Consider the following 25,835-nt stretch of genomic DNA (forward strand, 5'->3'; position numbering starts at 1 on the left):
TAATGCAGGCCAGTGTGACGCAGAATGGTTGATCATCTCGGGTTTCCCCGCAAGGGCGACTTGGAGGATCAGTGCTCGGGTACCTGGCAGGAGGCGAAGAAGGTACTTTCATGGAATAACTGCACAAGTACTCAGAGATCATAGTTATTATCATACATCGGGTAAATTGTGGTAACATCGACGCAGAAACTATTTCTTTAGGTCCACCTGGAAATGTCGTCTTCCTACAGCAGTTTCTCCTCTTCTAGCTGCATTATGAATATAGAACTTGTGATTTATCCACCTACCAGCATACAGATCTGCCATACAAAATCATATTCCCTGGAACTGTATGATACTCTCATGAGCTTGGAAGGTAGACCCCATTCACAACCCTCTACGACAACCAGCAAGACAGACAGGCGAAGAAGAACAAGGCGGCAAAGCAGTAAGTGTCAAATCCTTTCATCCTATTCCACAGACCTTATTACAACTGCCTTGTAGGCCCTCGAGCAAACAACTAAAGTACGAAGCATGATTCAACCCTCTAGTAAATTCTGACCGGGATCTAGAGCATTCACTTCAAAGTGGAACAGAGCAGACATATTCCCCCGTGCGTCACCGTGCTGGATAGTCGTGAGAGTAAAATTGTCTGTGAATAACAGGCAAAACTTCTGTCCCAGAGCAACGCTAATAGAAGCCACTGACCTCACAATTGGAGTATGATGGGCATAGCCGATAGCATCGACTACAAACAGTATAAGGGGGCCCTTCTACTTTCGATGATATCTTGAAACCGGGCACCCCTCGTCACCAAAACAGCACCGGCAGTCGCTACAGAATCGGCAGTAACTCTTACTGCAACCCTTACCATAATCTTGCAGTATCTGATAGTCGGAAAAATGTCTCCGGTGACGCAGTGTTAGACAGAAACGGCAAGAGAAGTACTCATTGTATCTGGAAATATAAGCTTCTGGCAATCCCACTCATGGGTATTTGGGAAGATCCTTACTTAGGCCATGTCTCGACTTGACATAGATATGACAGCTTTTCCTGTGGCATTGGATTTGTCGTGGGGACCCTGGCTCTGAAGAAAGAACATGTTTGGGATAGAATCAGTCGGGGGGTATAATCAAGGTAGCTCGTAATCTCTAGGTGCAGCTCATTTGGCAGATCGAACAGAGTGACCTTTGAAGAAGTCATGGTATAATATGAGCGTGTAAAAGGCAACAAAGCCCTTAGGTGTGGAGTGCAAGCTCCAAAGTAATAGAGGTCCAGGGAGTGATCAGCGAGACCTCGTTTGATAGCAGAGTTCTGAGTACAATATGGGTAGCAGAGGAGTCTAGACCTCAAACCTCCAAAAGATAGGTGGTGTTTTTTTATGTCATTGGATAGATGCATCATCATGAGTCTTAGAAGACGATTCAGTCTTCGGATCCGATTTAGGTCTATCGTGGACTAGCGTGTTTTTGTTCAGAGTTTGGAAAGGGCTGAGATGGGAAGAAAGGGCAAGGTTGACACGGGTCTATGATATACATAGATTTGACTACATGGAATACTTTGTTCAGGCCTCTTCTTAGCCTGCTTCTCTCTTATCTCTGCCCTATAGCTCCATGAGATCCTTGTAAGCTCCAGGCGTTGGCTTCCTCCAACTACGCCTTCCGTGACCCACCGGGCCCAAATAGTAGCGGTGCTTATCAAGCACTCGGACACCCACGGCCAAACCGTGCGGGGGGATCTAACAGGTTTCGTGGAGATTAGAAATCCGATATTTCACTGATGCCCTCCTTCGAGATAATCCCATTTTGCTTTTTTTATCTTGTTCTATCTTTGGTTTCCAACCTTCGCCCCGTGAAAAGTGGCCATATGCACGCCCGTTGAGCTGCAGCGATCGCCATGACAGCCATCACATCCCCACAACCGTTAGACTTGTCGCACCACTACTCGTATGCGTCCAAGAATCGCAACCCGAGCAGCGTAAAGAGCTTCTACAAGTATTTTACAATTCCAGGCATCGCCAATTTCGCGGGAGGTACATAACAGAGCACCCCCCAATTAAGCAACCATAGCCTCGGCTAACCTGCTATACTTCCTCGTTAGGCCTACCACACCCTTCATATTTCCCGTACGATACCCTCGAAGCGACCGTCGCCCGCCCTCAGCGTCTCCAACCATCCAACAAAGATGACACCAAAGCCGACCGGGTACTCATCCCCAAAGCAGTTCAGACTACCGACCCTACGCGCAAAATCGACTTGACCACTGCTCTCCAGTATGGCGTTGCCGAAGGCTATCCACCGCTTGTCTCGTTCCTCCGACAATTCGTCCGCGACCATCTCCATCCCAATGTTCCCTACGAAGGAGGTCCCGAGGTCATCATGTCATGCGGTAACACCGACGGCTTCTCCAAAGCCGTTGAGCTTTTCACTAATATCTGGAATCCCGACCGGGACTGGATTCAGCAGCGCGAGGGCGTGCTATGCGAAGAATTCACCTATATGAACGCCATTCAAACCATCCAGCCGCGAGGCCTCAATACCGTCACCGTGGCCGTGGATGGTCAAGGTATGCTAGCTTCCGGCAAAGGCGGCCTGGCAGACGTACTGGAAAATTGGGATTTCCGACGCGGAAGACGTCCGCATCTCATGTATACCGTGACGTGAGTTGCGCTTTCACTTGCGTGGTTTTCGCAATGGATGACCCAATATTCTAACTGCGTTTATTTGACAGAATTGGGCAGAACCCCACTGGAGGAAATCTTTCCATTGAGCGAAGAAAGGAAATCTACGCGCTCTGTCAGAAATATGACGTGATTATAGTGGAAGATGATCCATACTGGAACCTGCAATTCCCCTCTGCATACGAGATGGAGGCCCGTTATCGGGGGACCTCTTCAGAGTCTACGCCCTACAATCGGAGCTATAATGCCGAGGGTCGGTCTTCGGGATATGCGTTCTTAGACTCGTTGGTCCCTTCATATCTATCGATCGACACAGAAGGACGAGTTGTACGACTGGACACTTTTTCGAAGACCATTGCACCTGGCAGCCGTCTGGGCTGGATCACTGCGCAACCCGCCGTCATCGAGCGTATCACTCGCATTACTGAGGTTACAACGCAACAACCTTCAGGATTCGTACAGTCTATAATTGCCCAGACAATTATCGGGGAACAGTTGAAGGAGAATGGCGCTTTTGCCTTGAAGAAGCAAGATATCCATAGCTGGCGCATGGATGGGTGGGTTCGCTGGCTGGAAGGATTGCGTGGTGGGTACGAGAGACGCATGAACGACATGTGCACCATCCTTGAAGAGAACAAGTTCCTGTTCTCGGAGAAATCTGCGTTATCATCTACCGTCGACCACGTCAATGACTGGGAGGTCGTCGATCGGGTCCAGATGTACGACTTTGTCTGGCCCAAGGGTGGCATGTTTGCCTGGGTTGAGATCCGTCTTGAGACCCATCCACTGCGGGCCAAATACAGCGAGCAGAAACTATCCAAGGCTTTCTGGATACACCTTACGAAGAAGCCGCATTTGTGTCTGGTGGCGCCGGGTCAGATATTCGCGGCAGGGCCAAAATCTATCGAGAAAGAACACCGGTATATCCGAGTTGCTTTTGCACCTATGGATGCCGAGGATGTCTCACCTTTTACGCGCAGGCTTGTTGAAGGTTTCCGGGCATTCTGGAAGCGAGAGGATCTAGATGGCTTGGATGATGACGACGATGAGACTCTTGCATTGGGTTCCATGCAGTTAGAGTCGGGCATTAACTTTGTAGGTCCAGGATGCTGAGAAAATCTAACGCATTTTCTGCTGTAGACTGTGTTTGCGTTTCTATTTACTTTTTAGCTGTGCACAGAGCAGGTCGTGGGAGGTATTCTGACTTTGAGGAGTATGAGATAGATTAGTTTGGAAGAATTTGTCTTGCCTGATCGACTGCATTAATCTCAATAATCGACGTGTGCTCTTCTAAATCGTTCTTTTTGTATTTTCTTGACAACCTTTTTTACCAACATGATTTGAAACGATCAGTACATGCTATCGTCGCAAAATAGCCTATGGTAGACTGAGAGATGAACCCAAGCATCAGACAATGATGCCTTGTTGCCTGAGGATTTCAGTGTGGGGATCCAATTTCTCCGCACGAGGAGGGGAATCCGAATCGCAATCTTCACCTCGCCAGTCACACAATGTCGGCACTGGACGATCTACCCAACCGAGAGCTTGCCGAAGAAATTGAAGCGATCAATGCTATCTACGAACCAGACACCATCACGGTGACCCGCGCCCCGACAGCGCAATCTACCAGTACCCTCGATCTGGGAAGTTCCGGGTCATCTAGCGACGATGCGCAAACAACAGCGACGCTCCAGATCCCTGGCCAGTCAGATCTTTCTTTTCGCCTAGGTTTCGGCGCAACATATCCAGAAACACAGCCCATAGTGCTTGGAACTGCCTCGACTGCGGCGCGCGGAGAGGGGAAAATAGCTGTGGACGTATTGGAAGATATCGTACAGCGGACATGGCAACCCGGCGCTGTCTGCTTGTTTGATGTGATCAGTGAAGCAGTGGAGGTATTCCCAGAATTGAATATTGGCGGGGCCAAGGATAGCACGCAGACCAAGACGACAGAACCCTCTAGCACGACAGGCTACACCGCTAGTCAAACGACGAGTTCCAATGGTGCTGCCACGAAACAAGCAACGGAAAGCTTTGCATCTCTATCTCTACAAGATAAATTTGGACTCGACAATCCACCGGATTGGGTCCTCTCGGATGTGGTGACGGAGAAAAAGTCCGTCTTTCTAGCCCGAGCAGTCCGAGTAACGAGTCTAGCGCAGGCGCAGACTTTCCTCGATCATTTGACAGCGACGGATAAGAAAGTCGCAGTGGCGACACACAATATCAGCGCGTGGCGCATTAAGCAAAAGAAAGACGCCGAGTCTAAGAGCACTGACTCTGACGCGGCGGAGACGGTGGTTCAGGACTACGACGACGATGGAGAAACGGCTGCCGGAGCCCGCTTACTCCATGTAATGCAACTAATGGATGTGTGGAATGTCCTTGTTGTGGTCTCGCGGTGGTATGGTGGGATTCACCTGGGACCTGCGCGATTCAGACTCATCAATGATGTTGGTCGGGATGCTTTGGTCAAGGGTGGTTTCACCCAGGATGATAGTGCCACCGCTTCTGAAAAGGGGAAGAAGAAGGGAAAGAAATGAGCAGTCATTGCTATACATGTACAGCACATCTATATGAGAACCTCCAGCCAGGAAGCTGGGTCTCTCTATCTGGGCCTCAAAAGAACATGCACAGCCAGCCCTAGGGCATGAAGATGCTATTATATCACGGGTAAATGTTCCATGTATATACTCCTTGGGCTTCAAACTCTAGAGGGGAGAATGGCTCAGTCTGAAGCTCTCAAGTTGGAAGAGCTCTCTTGCAACAGCAAGCTATCCTTTCTCACGAAGTGATTAGATGATGGTTCAATCTTCAGTTTCTTGTAGGGTTATGGCCTACAACAGGTTGTGCATTTTTATCGCACTACAACAGTAGATACCTTGGCCCTGCTTCAAAAACACTCAGCCTACCTGCCTAGGCACGACAAGATTCGGGAACTTATTTACACCCTACAGCGAGGGGATCTTCCAGCCCGCATCGCCATCTAGGTCCTCGATCACACGGGCAGCGAGTGTAGTATCTGCGGCATTTCATTTCCTCATGACTGAAATCCCATTAATATCAAGCAACTAATAAATTGACCGGCCTTCTTGAGTCATTTGTCGTGCCATCTCCAAGATATTGATTGTTATCCACCATCCTACTATCCACCTGCAGCTCCATCGTCGATGTGACCACGGGGCTAGGCAGAAGTCAGGAGTTTGATTCATCATGGAATATTCAATATACCGTTTAAAATCGGAAACACCACTGATCAAACGCATGGAGCCTGTCTTGAGGCATTTTCATCCCATACCTAGTATGTTCGACGCACGTTACAGTAACATGCTCGATGCCACAGACTTGTGACTGCTCGAATTTGATACTATACCCATCGCCAGCCATCAGTCATGACCATGCGAGATAGAGGAAGGCAGGTGGCATCAGCGAAGAAGGGTTAGACTTTGTGAAGAACAGGCATCCAAGTTCGTACGTCTAGCCGGCCAGACACCTCGATAGCGCCAAGCATAGGTTATTGAGGGGTTTGTCCGATTGAAACCCATTTTGTGAAAGACGACTGATCTCAAGATCAATCGAACTACCACCGTCCCATGGAACAGAACGGGGTGGACGAACCCCGGTGAATAAGTGAGGCGTCTCAGGAAGCATTGCGACTACAGCTCTAGATCCCAGGTTCTACTCCATAGTTTATTAACGTTACTCATGTGGATTAATTCAATGCTACACCCGCTGCGAACCTACGCCACAGACCCCGCTACTATATCCACTTTATTTGCAGGGCCGCCAGGGCGGACATAACCGAGATTAAGCAGCGGGGAAAGGCTATCCATGAGATTGGAAATTGCAGGGGATATATGAGGGAGGATTGCCAAGAAGTTGCCATGCAACTTGCAAAGCCAAGAAGGTTCCTCGGGGCCTACAAAAGGGATTTATTATCAATATGAAACGCTTCTGCCATATGACTCTTTATGGATCTGGTCCACGGCATTACGAGATCGCTGGGTCTCGGAAGATAATGTCGAACCGTGGGTTGCTTTGTTCGGATCTGCTTTCTATGAATTGGATTGTAGGTCGTACTGTGCGGAATCAACATCCGCCAAACAAAGAAAAACAATAGGACAATAGGATAGGTCACATCGCGTATGTCCATTTCTCCTCAAGCAACCCCTGTCCAAAATGTTCAACAGCAACCAGCACATGTGAGGTCTATGTTGAATGTGTCGATATTATATTTGCGAAACAACAGCGTTCGCGGCATCTTCGGTTGACACCTTCCGTTTTCCAAGATCCACTTGATCTTCACGCTAAGCCGCACCATCCCAGCCGTCCTCCTTGAAGTTCCAACCGAGGCTGCTATACGACTTGGGTGGAGGTATCTGGACCCTGAACAATGCCTTTTTCAAGGCAAAGACAATTCCAACCTAGTGGTCGACAGCTTCAGTGCCGGGCATGGTGGGCCACTACGTAGCCAGAGAAGCTTTCAGGCACACAATGACCATTGTGAAACGCGTGCGTGACGGGCGCGAGAACTGCTTTTCAACTGTAGGGGGTGTTTTGGTCTTCTCCAGTAGTCATGCCCGCCTTCGCGCAGTGCGTCATCACGATTCAAAGTTTTGGCAGCACACAAGGATCGAGACACTGCAAAATCGCAAGCGCGCAAGCCGGTTGGCTACACAAAGTGCCGAGCGTCTGCGGGGGGGGGCCAACCCTGCAGTCAACAGGGGGTGGAGCTGTCACCGTCCCAGCAAAGCGTGGGAGGAAACATGAAACCGCCAAACGAGGCCCTCCGTTCACCACGACTGCAACCTCCAGTTTCAACGTCCAAATGGTACACATTCGATGCCAGATGGTCGTGCAGCGTGGTACAATGTGTACCTTCTGCAGCCTGATTCGTCCCCTGGCCCGCTGACAGGAAACAGAGGCGTCAACGATCGGGATTCTCCACAACCAATCCACCCGGTCGGCGGCCTAAGCACATAGAAGTCTTTGGGACTCAATTTGATGGTGAGACGCTTGGCAATTGGTCGAGCTCTGGTTCCGAAGGGGGGAGAGGTACGATTGGGTCGTGCCTTGCGCCAGTTCTCTCCCGACGGGAGTCTTGTCTGGGCAGTGGTTGGCTCCTTCACCAGCCGCCTCGTCGCTGGGACTGGTCGATCTGCCCAGTCCGGGGGTCGCGTTCCGAGCCTCTGAGTGGCTACGGCACTCTGCCACTTCACCACCACTCACCGTTCTGATCTGGCAATTGTACGCTTAGAGCCACCACTTGAAACGTCCCAGCTTTTCGAGAATCTATGTCTCCACTCGCCCTGTCGTCCCTATTGTACTATTCACGACGCGTGCCATCATCGGACAGGCCATTCAGAATGGTGGATTGGCGAGATTGTGGAGGAAATCAAACTTTGGAAGTATCCGATTGATTAGCGTACTTTCTAGCGGATCTCGTTATGACTCCATTCAGGGACCGAGATGTCCGTCGCGACTCCGTACCTGCGGGCTGCTGGCTTATGGGTGCACGACCCTATGTCGTACCTGACCGATCCTGGCGGGAAGCGAAGAGGAGAGAAAGTATGGTAGAGGAAGGAAGTGGAGGGGAGGAAAGAGGAAGTTCAAGTGGCAGGTTGGATATAAAACCCTTTCACGCCATGACCCTATCTTCCCTTTTTTTTCCTTCCTCTTTTCTGTAGTACATCTCAATCCTTTTCTTTCCTTTTACAGGTTCGACAAACCTTCCAACAGGCCAGTCCTGTCTTCCTTTCTCTTCTTCAATTTTGCTTGGCAGTCATCGCCTGTGGCGAACTACGACACTCCTTCTAGAACCTCATCGCTTCTATCAAGACATTCCATAACACTTGATCCTTCATTTTCATTGTCCATCTGGGACATCCTGAAGAAAAAAGCTTAGCAGAGATTGTTTGATACAACTCTGCCCTGATCTGTGACAAAGGTATTCTTCTACGAAACTCTCCATTACCGTGCATTGCCTCGCATCATTGCGGAACTTTCCATCCCCTTGTGTTTGAGCCCCTACTGTTAATATAATTCCATTGTTGGACTGTCTCGTTGCTGCCTCGCATATTCCATCCAGATGGATTGTGAGGAATTCATGCTTGATATGGGAGAGATGCCTACAACAACCCAACCATGCCTTTATCCACCCTCGGTGGCCTACATCGCTGCCTATACACCCACCGCCCAGTGAAGTGACCTTCATGGAATACCTTATAAACACATACAACAGCCCAATATCGTGCTCTTATGCTTTTCTCTTTTCGTATCCACTAACTCTTCTGGCGCAGGAAGCCTTGATCCGTTCTGCTCTCGCGACTACCAACATCCAATCCTTTCCCCTTTGATCCCTTTCGTCTGGTACGAATCGGATATCCAACTTTGAATTCATCTGTCGAACCATCAAAAGTCTTATTCATCATCATGATGCTCGCCAAGACCCTCTTGATCGCCGCTCTCGGTGCCTCTGTGGCCAACGCCCACATGAAGATGGTCCAGCCTGTCCCTTACGGTAAGGACTCCCTCAACAACTCCCCACTCGATGGTGAAGGTGGCGACTTCCCCTGCAAGCTTCGTGGCGATACCTACACTGTATCTACCGAGAATATGATGGAAGTTGGCGTCACTCAAACTCTGCAGCTCATGGGCCAGGCCACTCACGGTGGTGGCTCGTGCCAGATCAGTTTGACTGAAGACCGGGCCCCAAGCAAGTCAACTACTTGGAAGGTTATTCAGTCGTATCAGGGTGGTTGCCCTGCAAATGTTACAGGCAACATGGGCGGCGATGCCAGCGCGCTGGACCCCACCACCTTCTCATTCAAGATTCCCGATGATATTGCTGCTGGAAAGTACACTCTCGCCTGGACCTGGTTCAACCGTGTCGGCAACCGCGAAATGTACATGAACTGTGCGCCTGTCACTGTCACCACTAGCTCGTCCAAGCGCGACGTCCCTGTTGTCGAGAAGCGCACCGCCAACTACCCGCCCATGTTTGTGGCTAACATCAACGGCTGCACTACCACGGAAGGTGTCGACATTCGTTTCCCTCAGCCTGGTCCAAATGTTCAGACCTTGGAGGATGACGCCAATCTCGCTGCCGAAGGCGATGCTGCGTGTTCCGGTACTCCTACTTTCGCCGGCGACGGCGATACCAGCTCTGGCAGCAGCTCCTCGGGCTCGGGAACCTCGGGCTCGGACTCTGGGTCTTCATCCTCCACCGCTGCAGGTAGCGCTTCTACTGAGACTTCGTCCCAGGCTGCTGCTGCCGTCCCTATTTCTACCAGTTCCCCGGCTGAGACTAGTGCCCCCAGTGTGCCCCAGCCCGCTGCATCAACCGTTGCTCCGGCCTCGCCTTCTTCGTCTTCGTCTTCCAGCTCGGGCAGCTCTGGCGCTCTGACTGGCTCTTGCAGCCCTGAGGGTTCCTGGAACTGTATTGCTGGTACTTCCTTCCAGCGTTGTGCCAACGGACAGTGGTCTGCCTCCCAGCAGATGGCCTCTGGTACTCAGTGCACCGCCGGCCAGAGCTCTGACCTCTCCATCTCTGCCATCCAAGTTGCCCGCGCGGTCTCCGAGATGCGCTTCCGCAAGCGACACATCGGTAGCTCGCACCATGCTTAGGTTAGGAGTGCTTTGGCCGATTCCGACATTATGTGAACCTTCCGCTGGCGTCGGAGGTCGTGATTCTTTCTCTTCTCCTCGTTGCATTTTTCCATTTTTTCTTGTTTATTTTCGTTTCCGTTCCCAGGGGAGCATCAACTGGGCGGACCCTTTTTCAGTTTCGAAACACCAGCTCTAAGCATTTCCATTGTGTACATTCCAGAGATGAAAGTCATTAAGGATAGGACGTCTCCGATATTCTATGCGTTGAGGGTTTTCAAGCCTCAAGTCGATTTTCTGTCCTTGTAACCGGTAGTTATTTACTTCATAGTTCGTAAAACAAAATGACGTCGTATTAGAGAATGAGGAGCTAATTATCCCTGCTGTATAAATCCACTTTACGCTAGTCCACCAAATATTAAATACACAGGTTGTGCTATTCCATGCATATTAGCCTCATCTTTAAATAGTGCAAATATTGAGCCGATAAACACTGGGGTATTTATCCTATATAGATAGCATATTTCGCAGATAGTAAATCATGTCTCCTTATAGCGATATGACTGAATAAACTTCCGAAAATCATGATTCATTATTTTGTACACATTCTCAACTCATGTCTCTAAAACTTCACATTTGTTTGTCAAGATCTAATTAAGCCTCGAGACTCCTCAGAGCTGAGCTCTCCTTATCCGTCGCGGTATGATCGATAGTGAAGATCTCAGCTATATTCGCAGCCTCCGAACTTTCATCCTGCCACCAACCCAGGTAGAATCGACGATGGGCAAAAGTTTGGTTGAGAGACTTGTCCTCGGGTCTCCAAACCCCCTGCACGAATTGGTCGAGCAGTTTCGAATCTGCTAGGAGACTTGCAACGGCCGCGATACTGCATGGACTTTTTGGAAGAACATGATCTGTGTTCAAAAGCCACGTGCCAATAATGCCCAGAATAAGCATAGACGCCAATAGACCATCCAGGATTCGCGTTGAGGTTGCATCCTGAACCAATCTGAGGCGGTCGGTGGTAGTCACATTTCCAAGGAGTGAGCTGTGTTTGATGGTGTCGTTGGCGGTGCCACGCGTATAGTTGCCAAACTGCTGTGCATTGATGAGTTTGTGCTGGTGTTTGATTGCGTCTGTAACAGTTTTGTTTCCCTTTGCGCTCTGGAAATTATCAACCGAAATGGCGTATCTCCCAGAGACAAGGAGTTGGAAGAAGCCATCGAATGTTGGATATACACCATTACTGTTCAGTACCCACCATTCTGGAATGGGAGTGTACAGATTTGGTGCCAACTTTGCTGAAGATTCATCGGGTACGGGTGGGTGCTCTTCGTCAATGTCCATTCCAGGCAGCTTGAAGCGTGTCAACACATCAACAGTTTCGGCGTACTGTATACACGCCATTCCCATGATATGTTTGATCGCTTTATCCTCTACATATCCCCATACATATGATACCGTATAATGAGATGCTCCAGTTAAGCCGCGGCTTTCGGAATTGCAGTCGGTCTCAATCGAGTATCCGAATGGTTGGGATCCAAGTCGCTGACCACTGAAAATAGTATCGTTCCATAAAGCGTTGGTGTTGTTTCCGGGACAAGCCAGCTCATTCAACTGGACACTGAGCGCAAAAGTTTCATTCCCAGAGGAAGTGAGATTCGGCAGCAAATCTTGGGCCGTTTGAAGATGGCAGACTGGGGCAGCTCTCAGGGCCGGAACGCGGATATCCACATAGGAGCCATTAATCTTGTCATTCTGAGAAGATTCATTCATTGACACTTCTGCAAATGCAAGCTCATCGTAGGTCCAGCGGGGATAGCTGAAGTTGTACTGGAGAATGTACTCCGCCGTGAGAATCCCCGCAACCTCCCCCGTTTCGTCCATGAGCAGTTGAGCCCCGGCGATCGTTCGTGGGTCCGGAAACCCACCAATGCGGGTGAAGTTGACCGCCACATGGAAAGGTACTTCGATGGTAGAATAAAGACCGCTGACGATGATGGTCAGAAAGAATGCTGCACCTGTAGCAATGGTTGTTGCTTGGACCGCAAAATGCCGTGAACGCATCGAACGGAAAGTATTGTTGAGACCGAGGGAATCCAAAAAGCTTATGTCCATCGAGTTTTGAAACAGTGACCCAGTGTTATGTCTGAGGCGGGCATATGGAGCAAGGCATCTGGTGTTGAAGTCCATGCTACCGAATAAAAGGCTGGTACTGGACATGGTCAAGGCAGGGATAATTGTCCATAAGTAGTGCATGTACTCGTTTGTCGAAGACGCATCCCCCAGCCCATCATTAACTTGCGAAAAATGTAACAAGACTTCCAAAGCAACGATCATAGCTGCAACCAGAAAAAAGATGACAATTCGAGAGAAGAACCCGGGGAACGGCTTCCATTCTGTATTCTTGGACTTGACAGACTCATCGCTATCAGTCGCGTTCGTTTCATCTTCCAGAACTTTAATCGAGGTCTTTCGAGATGTTGGCTCTGAAAAAAATCGTTGCCCCGCAAGATTGCCCTGGAGCCCCTTGGCAGAAGTTGCTCCAGAACCACGCAGTGAATCCCGAAAATCATCACTTTCTGCCGTGATAGCGGCAATTGCTGAGATATGAGCAGGGTTCCAGGTTGCTGTCGTCCGGTGTGCCGTGTACATGATCATCAGACATGCCAGTAACATCACCACCACAAGGCACGCCTCGATACCTCGGAGTGGCAGTTGCATCATTATCACTCGGTTCTCATTTGTTATGGCGGAACCCGTTGTCGTCGATGTTTCCTTCTGCACAAGGCCGATATGCATAAGCTGAGCAGTCATCGCACGATAGTACGCAGAAGACGCATCTCGAAGCACACCGTCTCGCCACATGTTTTCAATCGTGACGTTCACTCCTATGAGACACAGCCCAAGTTTGAAGCAGTCGTACACGTAAGTGTCGGTTGGGAAAGGGCTGTAATATTCCACAGATCTGAAGCCCGAGGTATCACTGGAGTTCTTGCTGATTAGTTCAGAGATGTCCCCAGCCGTCACACCGGGAAGTGTGGTATTTTCATATCCCAATTGCTTCAGACGAACATCAGACGACAGTTCAGTACCATTTGCTTCGGCTTGTAGCTTTATAAGAGAGAGCGTCGGTTTGCAAATAAAGGTGAGAGAGCGATTCAAAGCAATGTCTACCCCCCACCATGTTTCGTTGCTGGCCGGTATACCCAAGTCAGCTGGGGGTGTGGTGCGGAATTTGTGGTCGGTAGTTGAAACCTTGAGTAAAGATACGACAATACGCTTGCCATCTGCGCCGTTGATATTTTCGCATTGACCTCCTTGGAAAAACGCCGCCTGGGTGGCACCGTTCGTTATAAGATTGTTGGTGGTAATCTTACACGATGAAGTTGCCAGCTGAAAGCTTTGGATCACGGCATTCTTCTCAAAGGAACCATCCTTATAAAAGTGTGAGGTTAAATAATACAGCTCTTTCTTGTCAAGAGTTGCAAGGTCGCAGTCCAGGTCAGCAGCAAGTCCATCTATCGGTGCAGTGACGATCGCACTAGAAGAAAGACTTGGAGCTGAGAACTCTTGGAAGGTCAGGTTCTCATTGGTACCATCTGGGTAGGTGAGATTGTCGAAGAGAATACCATTTATGATATCCCATGGCTGAGAACCGACGGTATCGAGCTTTGAATCTTCTGTAGTAAAGATATCGTGCAATTGAATCGGAACATTGCTCTTGTGGACTTGAGTCTCCTGTAGGGAGAAGAGACCAGTTGAGAACACGATCATCAATTGTAGCAACAGAGAGCACGACACTCCAGAAAAGACAATCAAGTGTTTATTCTTAAAAGCCTTCCACATTGCCACAGGTTGCATATCGGAAATATAGTCTAAGAGTACGCTCTTTCCCGCGGGCTGAGGAGCTTCAAGCATTGACTGCCATGGCGCATTTTGCTTCGATTGAAACTCCACTCGTGACCAGAAAGTGGCAATAATAGTGAGTATAGCGGTCGGTCCGTATGTCCAAAGATAATGGCGACTTTCGGTTGAGGCAGCAATGCCATCATGAGCTTCTGAAGATTGGTATAGGGCCTCGAGTGCGGCGATGATTGCGGAGAAGGCGATCAGAAATAGAATCAATATTCGTTTTCGTAAGTAGGATGGCCGCCATCCACTCTCTTGTGAGTTATTCAAAGATCCCACATGCTTCTTAATGAGATCAAACAGCATGCCGGAAGTAGGAGACGGGATGGCTCGATATATAGCGCCCACGGCACAGCGAGCTATGGCTTCAACGAGGAGGTAGAGTGGTGAGTCTTGCGTAGTATAAATCTATAACACGATCAAGAATAGAGAAGTAAGACCTTTAATCTATCAAAACATCCAACTCGAAGTGGGAGTAAACGCGCGACCATTTCTTCTTCTGAGCCCGTGCAGCACCTTAAGCGCCGGCCCCAGGTGGTAGCAAGAATTCAGCCTAAGGAGTTCGTGAAACACGGTTGATCCAAAAAAGCCGTCCGGGCGCCTAAAGTTCAGCATTTCCTCCAATAACATTAGTATGTAACCTGTGGTATGTATAATGTCGCTGAGCCATCCCTTGCTCGCTGCCTCGTGATTAAGATGATCAGAGGGGGCCAAGATACTTAGCCGCATGAGGTGAAGCCCTGGATGTTTCAGAAGACTCGGAAGGCGACAAATTCCGAGATATCAAGACAAAAGTCTCCCTAGTATGAGTAGCTGCATTGTCTATCTAGTTCTATCCTGTGAGGAGAACAGAGAAATAGAGAGTGCTTAAATTAGGACGAGTATGCCTCGCGGCTGTAGTTTGCTTGGCCCGATAAATATGGTGAACCTGTACCACCTATGCTCGTCACATTATCACAGTTACAACATGTACAGAAGCCTTGGCAATGAGGAATGAGAAAAATTTCAACAGCAGACTGCATTTTGTCGTCGACATGGAAAAAGTCTACTGAATGTATACTTCGAGGAAGGTCACGTGGATTGGGTGGGGTAGGTGATGACATAAACAAGCACGGGCCACATGCAGGTGGCTCGCGCTATCCCAAACGGGGAGTGAGGGCTTAGGGTTTTCGTGACCCACGACCGGCCAAGCTCAGTAAGCGAAAAAATCCACAGGTGAGGCCTGACTGGGGAAACCTTTGGACTTCAACCTCACCATCGACATCGACCGACAACAATGGCCTCCCGCCCGACCGTCTCCATCGCCACGGCTGAGGGTAAGCCCTCCGGGGCTACCCAGCCCCTGCCCAACGTCTTCGGTGCCCCCATCCGCCCGGATATCGTCCAGTACGTCGAGCCCGCAAAATTCGAACAATCGTGACAATAGAAGGTGGAAATGCTGACGGATTTCGCTCTACAGGCAGGTGCACACCGGCATGGCCAAGAACAAGAGACAGCCCTACGCTGTCAGCGAGAAGGCTGGCGAGCAGACCTCCGCTGAGTCCTGGGGTACCGGTACGTGGAATCGAAATTTCAAGATCGAGCAGAGAAATTTGGCTGTAGGGGTGATTGAAGCAAATTTTTCATTTGCGGGGAAGGTCCAATTGGCATGCTACGGATAGACGCTGACGAGATACTTCTTTGACATTCAACAGGCCGTGCTGTCGCCCGTATTCCCCGTGTCTCCGGTGGTGGTACTCACCGTGCCGGTCAGGCTGCCTTCGGTAACCAGTGCCGTTCCGGTCGCATGTTCGCTCCCACCAAGGTCTGGCGCAAGTGGCACCAGAAGCTCAACCTGAACCAGAAGCGCTTCGCTACCGCCTCTGCTCTGGCTGCTTCCTCCGTCCCCGCCCTCCTCTTCGCCCGTGGCCACCGTGTCGCCAAGGTCCCCGAGGTTCCCCTCGTTGTCGAGTCCAAGACCTTCCAGGGCGCTGCCCTCACCAAGACCAAGGCCGCCATTGCCCTCCTCCAGGCCCTTGGTGCCGGTGATGACCTCGTCAAGGTCCAGAAGTCCCGCAAGCTCCGTGCTGGTAAGGGTAAGCTGCGTAACCGCCGCTTCCGCCAGCGCCGCGGTCCTCTCGTTGTCTACGACCCCGAGGTCGATGGCAAGGAGCTCGTCCGTGCCTTCCGCAACGTTCCCGGTGTTGAGACTTCCTCCGTCTTCTCCCTGAACCTCCTCCAGCTCGCCCCCGGTGGTCACCTCGGCCGCTTCATCGTCTGGACTTCCTCCGCCTTCGAGGCCCTCGACAAGGTCTACGGCACCACCACCGCCCCCTCGGCTCTCAAGAAGGACTTCCTCCTGCCCTCCGCCATGGTTGCCAACGCCGACCTGACCCGCCTGATCAACTCCTCTGAAATCCAGGCTGTTGTCCGTGCTCCCAAGGGTGAGGCCCGCACCAAGCGTGTCAACGTCCAGAAGAAGAACCCTCTCCGCAACAAGCAGGTTATGCTCCGCCTTAACCCCTACGCCGCTGCCTACTCCAAGCAGAAGCTTGGCCAGCAGAAGGTTGAGGGTGGCAAGCCCGAGCGTGCCTCCGCTGGTTTCGCCAAGGTTCTGTCTGAGGAGTAAATGTTCTCTCCCAACTTTTCTTTGGATATGGTGAAAAATGGTAGTTTGCAGCAAAAAATGAATCAATGACACTTTTTGCAATACCCATGGGTCTATCGGAGTAATAATATGATCGGTTTTGTTCTCTCAATTGTTCAGCTGTTCTGGCTTCTTAGTGGTAAGTTAATGGACGGGGTTCGTAGTTCTGGTATCCCATCCTCTGCCCTGGTCGACCTTCTATCATTCTTCGACGTTCGATGGCTTTATCGGCCAGAAAGCTATCGTGTACTTGGACTTGATATTGCTGCCATTGTAGCCCACATCAACAATTTAGAGACGTTCCATCTTATTACACAAGCATACCTCTAGCTGGCAGTACGCCAGATGTCAAAACTATACCTATTCCCCAGTATTCCGCGGAGATTGAGGACACTTGCTGTAATTGCTAACTGACAAGGAATAAACTCTTTGGGTTGAAGCTGTTCCGGTTGCCCGGCCATGCAGAACATAACTCTCCCCTGTTGTCTGCGGCATAAAGCTCAAAATTTGTTCAAGGATGTATAATTATATATAGTCTCGGCGGATACCATGTCCAGGGTTTCATTGGTGAGAAAACACAAGGGTCAGCCTACCTAATGGGCGTATTCACGATGTCCCGTCGTGCATGGAGACAGATATATATCTCCATTGGTTGGGTTACGTACCCTCCGCATAAGCGAGGAGGCATCCTTGAAAAGTTGCAGGCTGGCGCAAATTAGCGATGATCCTATTTGAAATTCATAATAGAGAATCTAAAAACGTTGCGCACGTTCTATAGCGAGGATCTCCGTACTATAGCTGCTAGGCTTTGATTCGCTTCCGGGAAATCTCGCAAGTTCTTGGAAACGCCGTCGCGCAACGTGTTCATGTCGTGTTCTCTCTCGTGTTCCTTTGCGTAGGTAACCGGATGGTCCGGGGCTCACGGGCGCTGGGATCAAAACTTGACGGAGGACAGTACGGAGTAGTTTTAGTTATCACATGTGTTCTTCAGGAGGTCGGACCTAGGTAATATGTCTTAAGTTCAACAAACAATACATGCAAATTCGGTATAAGGGCAATTGTAAACAAGCAATAGAACCGACAGCCATGGTAGAGTTCAATATATCAAGATGAAACGGCCAGCACGAGAACGACGAACTAGTGTAAGGCCTAAAGCGCTCATGACAGGACCAGCCTCTGCCCGAATAGGCAAGCCGTGACCTGTCAACCAGGTTGATCCCCGATTCATTCGGCGATCGCACCTGCAAACTGAGGCTGACTAGGATAGTTTAAGCGTCCGAACGTTGGAACCATACTCAACTTGAAACGCGGAGAGCGGAACAAGGCAACCAACTAACCTAACTAGCGAGGAATATAACCAGGGAAAGGACAAGTTGGCCATACGGAGGTCCTTCAACCGTTGAGAGAAGCAGCCCTGTTGCTTAGCTTCACATGCTAAATTCCTTTGTTTTTTCTTTTCTAGAAAAACTTCAATCTATTTGACTTTCATCGGCAGCCGCCGGTTCCCAGAATCCTAGACCCTCATCTCGCGGATCGACCTAGCAGAAACAGACATCTTGCTTGCATCCCGGGCGCTTGGGTCTTACGAAGGAGATTCCCCCTAACCCTTAGCTACAGGTCCAGCAGCGACCAAAGCGAAACGGGGCAACGGGCAGGAAGAGAAAGAGAGAGAGATCATAAAAACTTAGCAATTATGGTTAGCACAGACACGGACAGACCGTTGGTACATCGGGAAAGTCGACCGACCAGCCGATATCCAAGCGAGCTTGAACGAAGTGGACGAAGCGAAGATTAGGACCTGCGACTTGGGACGCTAACAAAACACCCGTCAGGGTCCACGGCTGATAGTCGGATATTTTTTTCACAGTGATAGGTGACTAGCAGGTCTTCAGCTTGAGCGGAGTGGGGGTGGGATGTACGTCAGTCTTTCGGCGAAGCGGACTTTCCGTGTTCTCGCAGAATGAGCACGATGGAGTAAAAGAAGGTTGCGGGCGGCTGGGTTCTAAGGTTTTTGCGATACTTAGGCGAGGTCGGAAGAGCAAACCTTCGGGCGAATTGAGTTTGGGGCGTTGATGTACGATGACACACCGATCCGTCGCGTTCTCGACGATGAGCTATGCAGGTTTGTAGTCGTGCATTCGGCTAGAGCTCGGTACGACCTAGTAGAAAGTTTGAAAAGCTTCTTAGCATAACTTTTGAGCATGTAGAGTTACAACAGGGTCTGGTTTATCCCCGCTATATTACATCCCTAGGGAGTCCACTCTTTGAGTTTATGGAGCTAATAGATTTTCCACAAAGTATATGGGGGAGAGCAGGAATAGGCAGATGCAACATCAACCAAGGGACTCGAGTGTATAACCGAGATTCCTTTCGTTTGGAAGCGATCAATTCATTGGCAATTTGGGACCGAATAATGACGCCGTGGGTGGCCTGGCCACAAAAGGAGCGGGAAAGGGGGGCGTATCGGAGGAGGAAAATTCTCCGATCGAGCCGCTTTCCACGGCTTTTGGAGGGTAAGCATAAATGCGGTCAGACCGCAAAGGATCTGATCGTAGAGAACAACTGGCACGAGCCATCGATCGTGTTAGGAGGATTAGTGCTTGTAAATGGTGCTACTGCTGACAATGGTTGATGTACAGTACAGAATAGTCTGTACATCCACGATGAAGTGTGTCGCACAGTAATTTACTAGCAATTACTTCGTACGGTCACTACAGTAGTACGTTGTTAAGCGGAGGCTCCTCGGCAGGATCGGCCGAGATATGAAGAGAGCACGAGCAAATTGACGTGAAGAACCATGATCCTCAATTTACCTAATAGCAACAAATTAAACATTATCTAAAATAATCACAATAAAACATCTCATAATAATACCCAAGTCCTTGGCAGACGAGGGACGGAGTAATAGAAATCCTTCATTGTGGACCAACAATTCTGATGGATCCCCCCGTTGAGGAAATGCATCCATTCGCAGATCATCCAGAATTGGACCAGCCCAGAGAGAGATTGACTTATTGGTTGTATGTAGTTAGTCGGAGACTATTTTCCGTACGAATATATGGAGTACGTAGCATAAATAATAGACTTGGCAATGCCGGACTGCCGCCATCTCTGGGCGCATTTATTATTGTCTCACCTGCCAACTCGAACCGACTATAAGGGATTGGCAGAGGGTTAGATCCCAGCAAAAGTAAACCAAAAAAGGAAAAAAATTAAACAAGGACGGCAACGAAGATTCTGCGCTACCGGTAGTGAAGCGGACGCTACTCCAGAATCATGTCGACCTGTGGAGGCCCTAGAGGGATGGGCACGGGCGATGCAAAACATACCGAGACCTGTTCACCCGGCATGCAGTAGCAGAGTCACAGTACAGTAGTGTCAGCAGTGGCACGGTGGTCCGTCCAGGAACCGGGCGTTAGTGAGTGTCTAGCGCCAGCCCGGGTGCGATGCGTGGATTGTCCTAAAAATTTTCTCGAGTTCAATTAGACTAGCTAACTAGCTACATACGTTAGCTGCCAATTTCCTACACTACGGGACCTCTTCTTGACTCACTATTGACGCATGAAGTTTATGATATGATATGAAGGATTCGGCCCTAGTTTACTTGGCTAGACGGGATCCTCTATTTTAGTCTGATTAATTCCGCCATTGAGCGTTGTAAAGGATGCGAACTAAACCCGGTTCATCATTTGCATCGGTACCTGGCGCGGGCGCAAAAGAAGCGACACGGAACAGAAACCTTAGTTCTCCTGAAGTGTCAATCAACGCCGAACCAGAGTGGATCATAAATTGATCAACTGTTGAGTGTTTCGAGATTAGTGGTAGTAGTATGACGATGGACTTACTACGACAACAGTCCAGTACGTAGAGTAGTCAACAGTCCAGTACGTAGAGTAGTCAACAGTCCAGTACGTAGAGTAGTATGCAACTGTCGATTAATATTGATTTTCTGCAGTAGTTTACGTGGTGGTACGTCTGGGCGGACATCATCTCGCATGCTCTATCCACCTATCGATTTTTATTACATACCGTACACTCCTACTCCAGACTTGCCCATTTGTACATTCTCGCTCTATCTCATGCCCCAAGCCCACGATCTCCATTTCAAACTCATAATCCGTTCAATCAGCGTCGCAGTCGGTATTTGTTCGGAGGAAAATTGGGTCCCGATGATGAATTGACCAATGGCGTGATCAATGTCTCTAACCGCGCTGAGCCACGCTTGCGAGTTCTCGGGTGGAAATGCCAGATGGAGGACCGCTGAGAGGTTGGGTTTGGTTTTGATTTTTTGAAGGGAAAAGTGCCGGAATCAAAAGGGCCCAGCGCACTTTCTACATTCGACAAATCCCGATGGGTCTCTAGATTTCAGCATATCCTTGAGTGAGCAGAGTAGCATGGAGTTTATACAACCATATTATACTTTTCTACTATCCATACCGTAGTCACTACAAACTTTTCGGCTACCCTGCTGCTTACAGTTTCAGCGTAACCCGGAACAGAAAACGCACCAAGGGGGGCTGTGACCAAATAGGCGGCGATCCCGAATGACGGCTTGCAGATCGGATCGCCATGCTTTTGAGACACCATACGTGGTCAACTCCGGATTGTATCGCCGTTGGAGTAACAAGTTTGGTGGACGTGGACAAGGTGGAGTGTCTCACGCCGGGCCCATTGGACCACAGCTTCGTATGGGAGGGCCAGGGTTCCCTGTATTGTGGCATCGCTGGTCATCGGAGGTCCTACTCGATCGCGCTGACAAGTCCCTGCACGGGGCTCCTCTTTATACGATCTTGCGACGAGTCGAAAGTCGAGATTAAGAAGTTGCATCGTGTCCAGCGCTCTGTGGGCGCTTGGCTTGATGAGCGCCCCGTACACGATGTACTTCACGTGTTGTGTTCTGACAGAAGTGCTAGTTTGACAAGTCGAATACTTAGAAGAAGATGTTGACAATGGACGACGCTATCTATGATGATCATCTAGACGTTCAACGCCTTTTTTGACCAAATTTACAATGATCAAGTATAACCATCGAAGCCTAGGACCAAATGACTGTAAACGGTGAGCCTTTTCTTTCTCCTCTTGCATACGCAGAATCTGCACATGCCAGCCAGCCTAGGCATTCCAGCCCGAGCTTTGAAGGGAGCCACAATTAGTTGTGTGGAGGAAAGTGGGCAGCTTTGTCCTCCACCCATAATATGTCCGAAGACCAAATATTCAGCAACAATGAGCAAACCTTACGCCCGAGGTCTTGACAAGTATCATCCTTTCTCCGTGCAGCATTCGGATTCAACCGAAGAGAAGACCGAAGAGAAATCTCGGCATAGACTCTTGATTCTCCATCCACTCAGCATGGCATTCATTCGGAGTCCGAGAAACCCAGAACTATGTTCTCCATAACATATGGACTGCTGAAGCTGGAGAAACGAAGTCAAAATGGCAGACCAGAATTCAACCGAGGATCCTGCGCAAAAATTAGAACCCATCGGAGCCCACCCAGTCCACCAGGAGCACCACCCGATCCAGTGATCTTCGTACTGAGTCCGCCCAAAAGAGAGATAAGCCCTGCGGCCCCAACACCGGAATCCAGGAGGATTTGCCCGACTAGGCATCTAGTCGCCCGCGCCACCGGCCGAAGGCGCGAGCGACCCACTGCTGGAGGGGATTTACGGCCATCATTCCGGGTCCAAAACAAGCTCTTGTCTTATTTTCATCCACTACGGAAGACACAACGTTCGAGGAAATTAAGGAAAGGAGAGAAAAAAAAATCTACTTTAGAAGTATGATCCGTGTCGGAGATTCCGGCCGGCAGGATTTCTTCAACCAATCGATCTGTTTTCAGGGCTTCGACAACCCGTATTTTCCCCTGATTCTAGGATTTTTCATGAATTATTATTTACTGGAGATCTAAGGGTCAAATCCCGAGACGTTTCTCTGGTTCATTGGGTTGCATGTGCCGGGTGTGGTCAAACTGTAAAACGCGTTTAGTAAGTTTAGTGCCCCCGGTAGAGTTGACGAACTAGGCTCCCATTTCTGGGCATGTTCACTATCGGCGAGTACATTGAAGAATGACTTGCAGTTCATGACTTGAAGAAATATATGGCCCGATCGGGAAGGACAAAACTAGACAGACACAACGCCAATTCTCCGGTAGTACTCCGGACAATAGTGCATACATAGGGACATTCGGCCGCCGGGGCTGGGTTGCGCTTCGACCAGCATCACTAAGACGCTTACATCCTTGATCCCGGTGGAGGATTTGTGATTAATATAAAGATACAAAAGGCTGGAGCTAACATGGACTCATGGATACTCGGATGAACTGGGGGGCTATGATGCGCTGGTTAGTACAAGCACGGAGTATCCGTACAGTAGGAGTCGTGTGGCTATTGCCCCTCCGCCCCTCTAGTAAATAGACTCGATAACTAGCATCATAATTTAAACTAAGAAGATTAGCAGAGACATGAAGAAGGATAAAAAAAATAAAAAGCCAAAAAATTAGAAAAATAAAATCGAAAAGATAAAAAAAAGGATTAACCTCGGATACTAGATCCTCTCCACACCCGTGGAAAGCACCACGGCATTGTGATTCAAATGCCGCTTGACAAGGTCGAGACGGATTACGCCAGTGTCCCCCCATAATTTGTTGATCGGGAGCAAATCTCAGAGAGAGACTGGTCGTGCCCGAATGCCGAATCTACTAAATGTACTTAGTACTGTACTAAGTACTGATCGGACTGGAACGGCGCACGAACGGGCGCATCATTATACATTACTACTCCGGACTAAGGGCAAGGATCCACTCGGAATGTGGTCGATATGACCTCGAGATTTCGATGGTCCTATGGAGGCGGGCCGATGGGAGCGAAGCTGCCATATCGGCTCATTGGAGAGGGGGAAAGGGAACGGCCCTACATAGTCTTTTGAATGATAAATGGGAGAAGGGAAAGGGAAAAAAAAACGGTGGCGCTAAGAATAATTCTATATCTGATAGCATACTAGTTCCAACATTAAATGAAAAAATAATCTATTATTTTTTCCAGGTATTTTGGGAGGGGAATTTTATTTACTTTTTTTTTTCTGGACTCCAATTTTTGATTGCTTGGGAGAGCCGCCTGCAGGAAAAGGAGCCCCGGTAAAAAAAGGGCACTCTCTCCTCGGTCGAGCAAACGGAGCAGAGACGGGGCTCAGCCAAAAAAGTGTCTCATATTTCTGAAATTTCCATGTGTCTTGGTTCCGGTCCTTCGAGATTTGGGCTGTCCAACTCTGCGCGGACCGAACCCAGAAGAGTATAGATCGATCCCACCTCTCTCGTCGATCGTATGGTTGGAAGCTTGTCATGAATCGTTAGTAGCTGGATACATTTTCCTTGTCTTTTTGATTCTTTGGTCTTTTTGGCTCTTGGTATTTATTATTCATTACTACTACTACTACCACCTGTTTGTTGGAACTGCTACTCCAACATCAACAACCGTTGTTCCCAGAGTACGAAGTACTTTTGCTCTGGTAATTATCAACGCCCGATCACCCCAGAAATTTTACATCCTGCCACTCTGTCGGTCCTTTTGTGGTGAAGCTTCGAAAGGCTGCGGGCCCCTCTTCTTTTCCTTTCCTTTTTGACTAGTTGATTTGGTCGCATCGGTCTGGTTTTGGGGATTCTTTACTCCCGTTATCCTACTTCCTACTACTTGCCCTCCTTTTCGACTCGGTCTCGGCCCTATTTCTTACCTCATTGAGCGCCTATTTTTCCTATTCTGTGTTTCCCTATTTCCAGGATCCTCCAAAGTGCTTCTGCAAAAGACAGAGCACCGAAATCCTGCGTTGGTTCGGGGCAGGCCCAGAGAGAGAAAGTAATCCGCTCAGGTCCAAACGTGCTGGTCTCGCGGGGCAATCCGCTACAGTACTTTTCTCTAGTTGATTGGATTTACCGCGGGGGCGCTACTTTTAGCTATTTTCTTTCCCAGTATCCCTTGTTCCTACGGGCCAGTGACGGGCAACTCTTCCGACCAGGCTACCTTTTCCCTGTATAGTCAAGGCCGTGTGCCACCATCGGCTCCTGGATCGGTCGTTTCCGACCTCATTATCGTCGCCAACATCCCAAAGTGCTTCTACCCACCCTCTCCCTTCCGGACAGATCTATTTCTGTCCCTAATCTACCTGTGCCTGTGGCTCTAGGTTATCTGCACATGCGGAAAAAGCATCATCTCGGCGCTCTTTGACCGTCCTAATCGAGCGGGCCGTTAGTCTTTTTCGGCTTACCTGGTGGTCGGCGTGCATTCATTCCCTGAACGCCCGCGATTGTCTACTTTCTCTGCTTCTATCGCGACGGAGTTCTCTCCCCCCTTCCTTTGTCGTCGAGCACTCCTTCTCGGCCCGAATCCCGCGACATCTTGGGGAAGATCCATGCTTGTTTGCGACTCGCTAGTCCTACCCTCTTTTTGCTAGACCCCAACGTGAGCCGTCCTTGAAGCTTATGCAAAACACTGGGATCCTGCAGCCACCCTGGTTATAGCGGAACATGCACGAAAAACCGTGAACGACCAGGGCCGTTAGCGACATGTTGGTCTTTTGAACCGACTTTGTTGCTTCATTTATTTTAATCCTTTGTTCAGTTCCCCATTATTTGGAGGCAGATGCGACTTGGCGCAATCCGCGCACTTGGAATGCCCAGGACTCGACTCTCTTCCCTACGAACATCAACTTCATTCAATTTTCATCAGCTGCATCTTTTAAACTTGCGCCCATTACTTCTTCCTTCAGGTGGATAGCTATTCAGGAGTTGTTTTTCTCTCGGTTTCTTTGGAACAAACTTGATTGACTTACTCTTAATACAACGACGGTAACGGAGGCTATTTCATCCTGCAATTGGTGAGTATACTGGAGCCAAAGAGAATTACCAATTGCAGAGGAATTCTGGAACAAGTTGGATTTAACTAATTTGTTTTGTATGTGCCTAGATTCTTTCCTTGATCCAATTTCGTTATTACTCGAAGATTCGGCAGTTTGGCCTACGATTCAACCAGACACCCAATACCT

At 49.4% G+C, this 25,835-nt stretch overlaps 6 protein-coding genes across 6 annotated transcripts; 5 read left to right on the forward strand and 1 right to left on the reverse strand.

Annotated features, from left to right (window-relative positions):
- Positions 1-1,875: 1,875 nt before the first annotated feature.
- On the forward strand, positions 1,876-3,772 carry N7496_003813 (putative aromatic amino acid aminotransferase; the record flags this gene model as incomplete). The annotated part of the gene is made up of 3 exons (XM_056696744.1): positions 1,876-2,011; positions 2,080-2,638; positions 2,710-3,772. 3 exons carry the CDS (start codon positions 1,876-1,878, stop codon positions 3,770-3,772), a joined length of 1,758 nt encoding a protein of 585 aa, XP_056558956.1.
- A 398-nt stretch (positions 3,773-4,170) lies between these two features.
- N7496_003814 (IMPACT family protein) lies at positions 4,171-5,202 on the forward strand (the record flags this gene model as incomplete). Its single annotated transcript, XM_056696745.1, has 1 exon — positions 4,171-5,202. One exon carries the CDS (start codon positions 4,171-4,173, stop codon positions 5,200-5,202), a length of 1,032 nt encoding a protein of 343 aa, XP_056558957.1.
- Positions 5,203-7,235: 2,033 nt separating this feature from the next.
- Positions 7,236-7,571, forward strand: N7496_003815 (uncharacterized protein; the record flags this gene model as incomplete). Its single annotated transcript, XM_056696746.1, has 1 exon — positions 7,236-7,571. One exon carries the CDS (start codon positions 7,236-7,238, stop codon positions 7,569-7,571), a length of 336 nt encoding a protein of 111 aa, XP_056558958.1.
- A 1,520-nt stretch (positions 7,572-9,091) lies between these two features.
- On the forward strand, positions 9,092-10,285 carry N7496_003816 (lytic polysaccharide monooxygenase AA11 family protein; the record flags this gene model as incomplete). The annotated part of the gene is made up of 1 exon (XM_056696747.1): positions 9,092-10,285. The coding sequence occupies one exon, from the start codon at positions 9,092-9,094 to the stop codon at positions 10,283-10,285; it is 1,194 nt and encodes a 397-aa protein (XP_056558959.1).
- Positions 10,286-10,918: 633 nt separating this feature from the next.
- Positions 10,919-14,482, reverse strand: N7496_003817 (DUF3433 domain-containing protein; the record flags this gene model as incomplete). Its single annotated transcript, XM_056696748.1, has 1 exon — positions 10,919-14,482. The coding sequence occupies one exon, from the start codon at positions 14,480-14,482 to the stop codon at positions 10,919-10,921; it is 3,564 nt and encodes a 1,187-aa protein (XP_056558960.1).
- A 970-nt stretch (positions 14,483-15,452) lies between these two features.
- Positions 15,453-16,784, forward strand: N7496_003818 (60S ribosomal protein uL4; the record flags this gene model as incomplete). The annotated part of the gene is made up of 3 exons (XM_056696749.1): positions 15,453-15,562; positions 15,636-15,730; positions 15,871-16,784. The coding sequence occupies 3 exons, from the start codon at positions 15,453-15,455 to the stop codon at positions 16,782-16,784; spliced, it is 1,119 nt and encodes a 372-aa protein (XP_056558961.1).
- Positions 16,785-25,835: the final 9,051 nt, after the last annotated feature.

This window comes from Penicillium cataractarum (assembly GCF_028827025.1).
Source record: "Penicillium cataractarum strain IBT 29864 chromosome Unknown utg000002l, whole genome shotgun sequence".
Classification (NCBI taxonomy): Eukaryota; Fungi; Ascomycota; class Eurotiomycetes; order Eurotiales; family Aspergillaceae; genus Penicillium; species Penicillium cataractarum.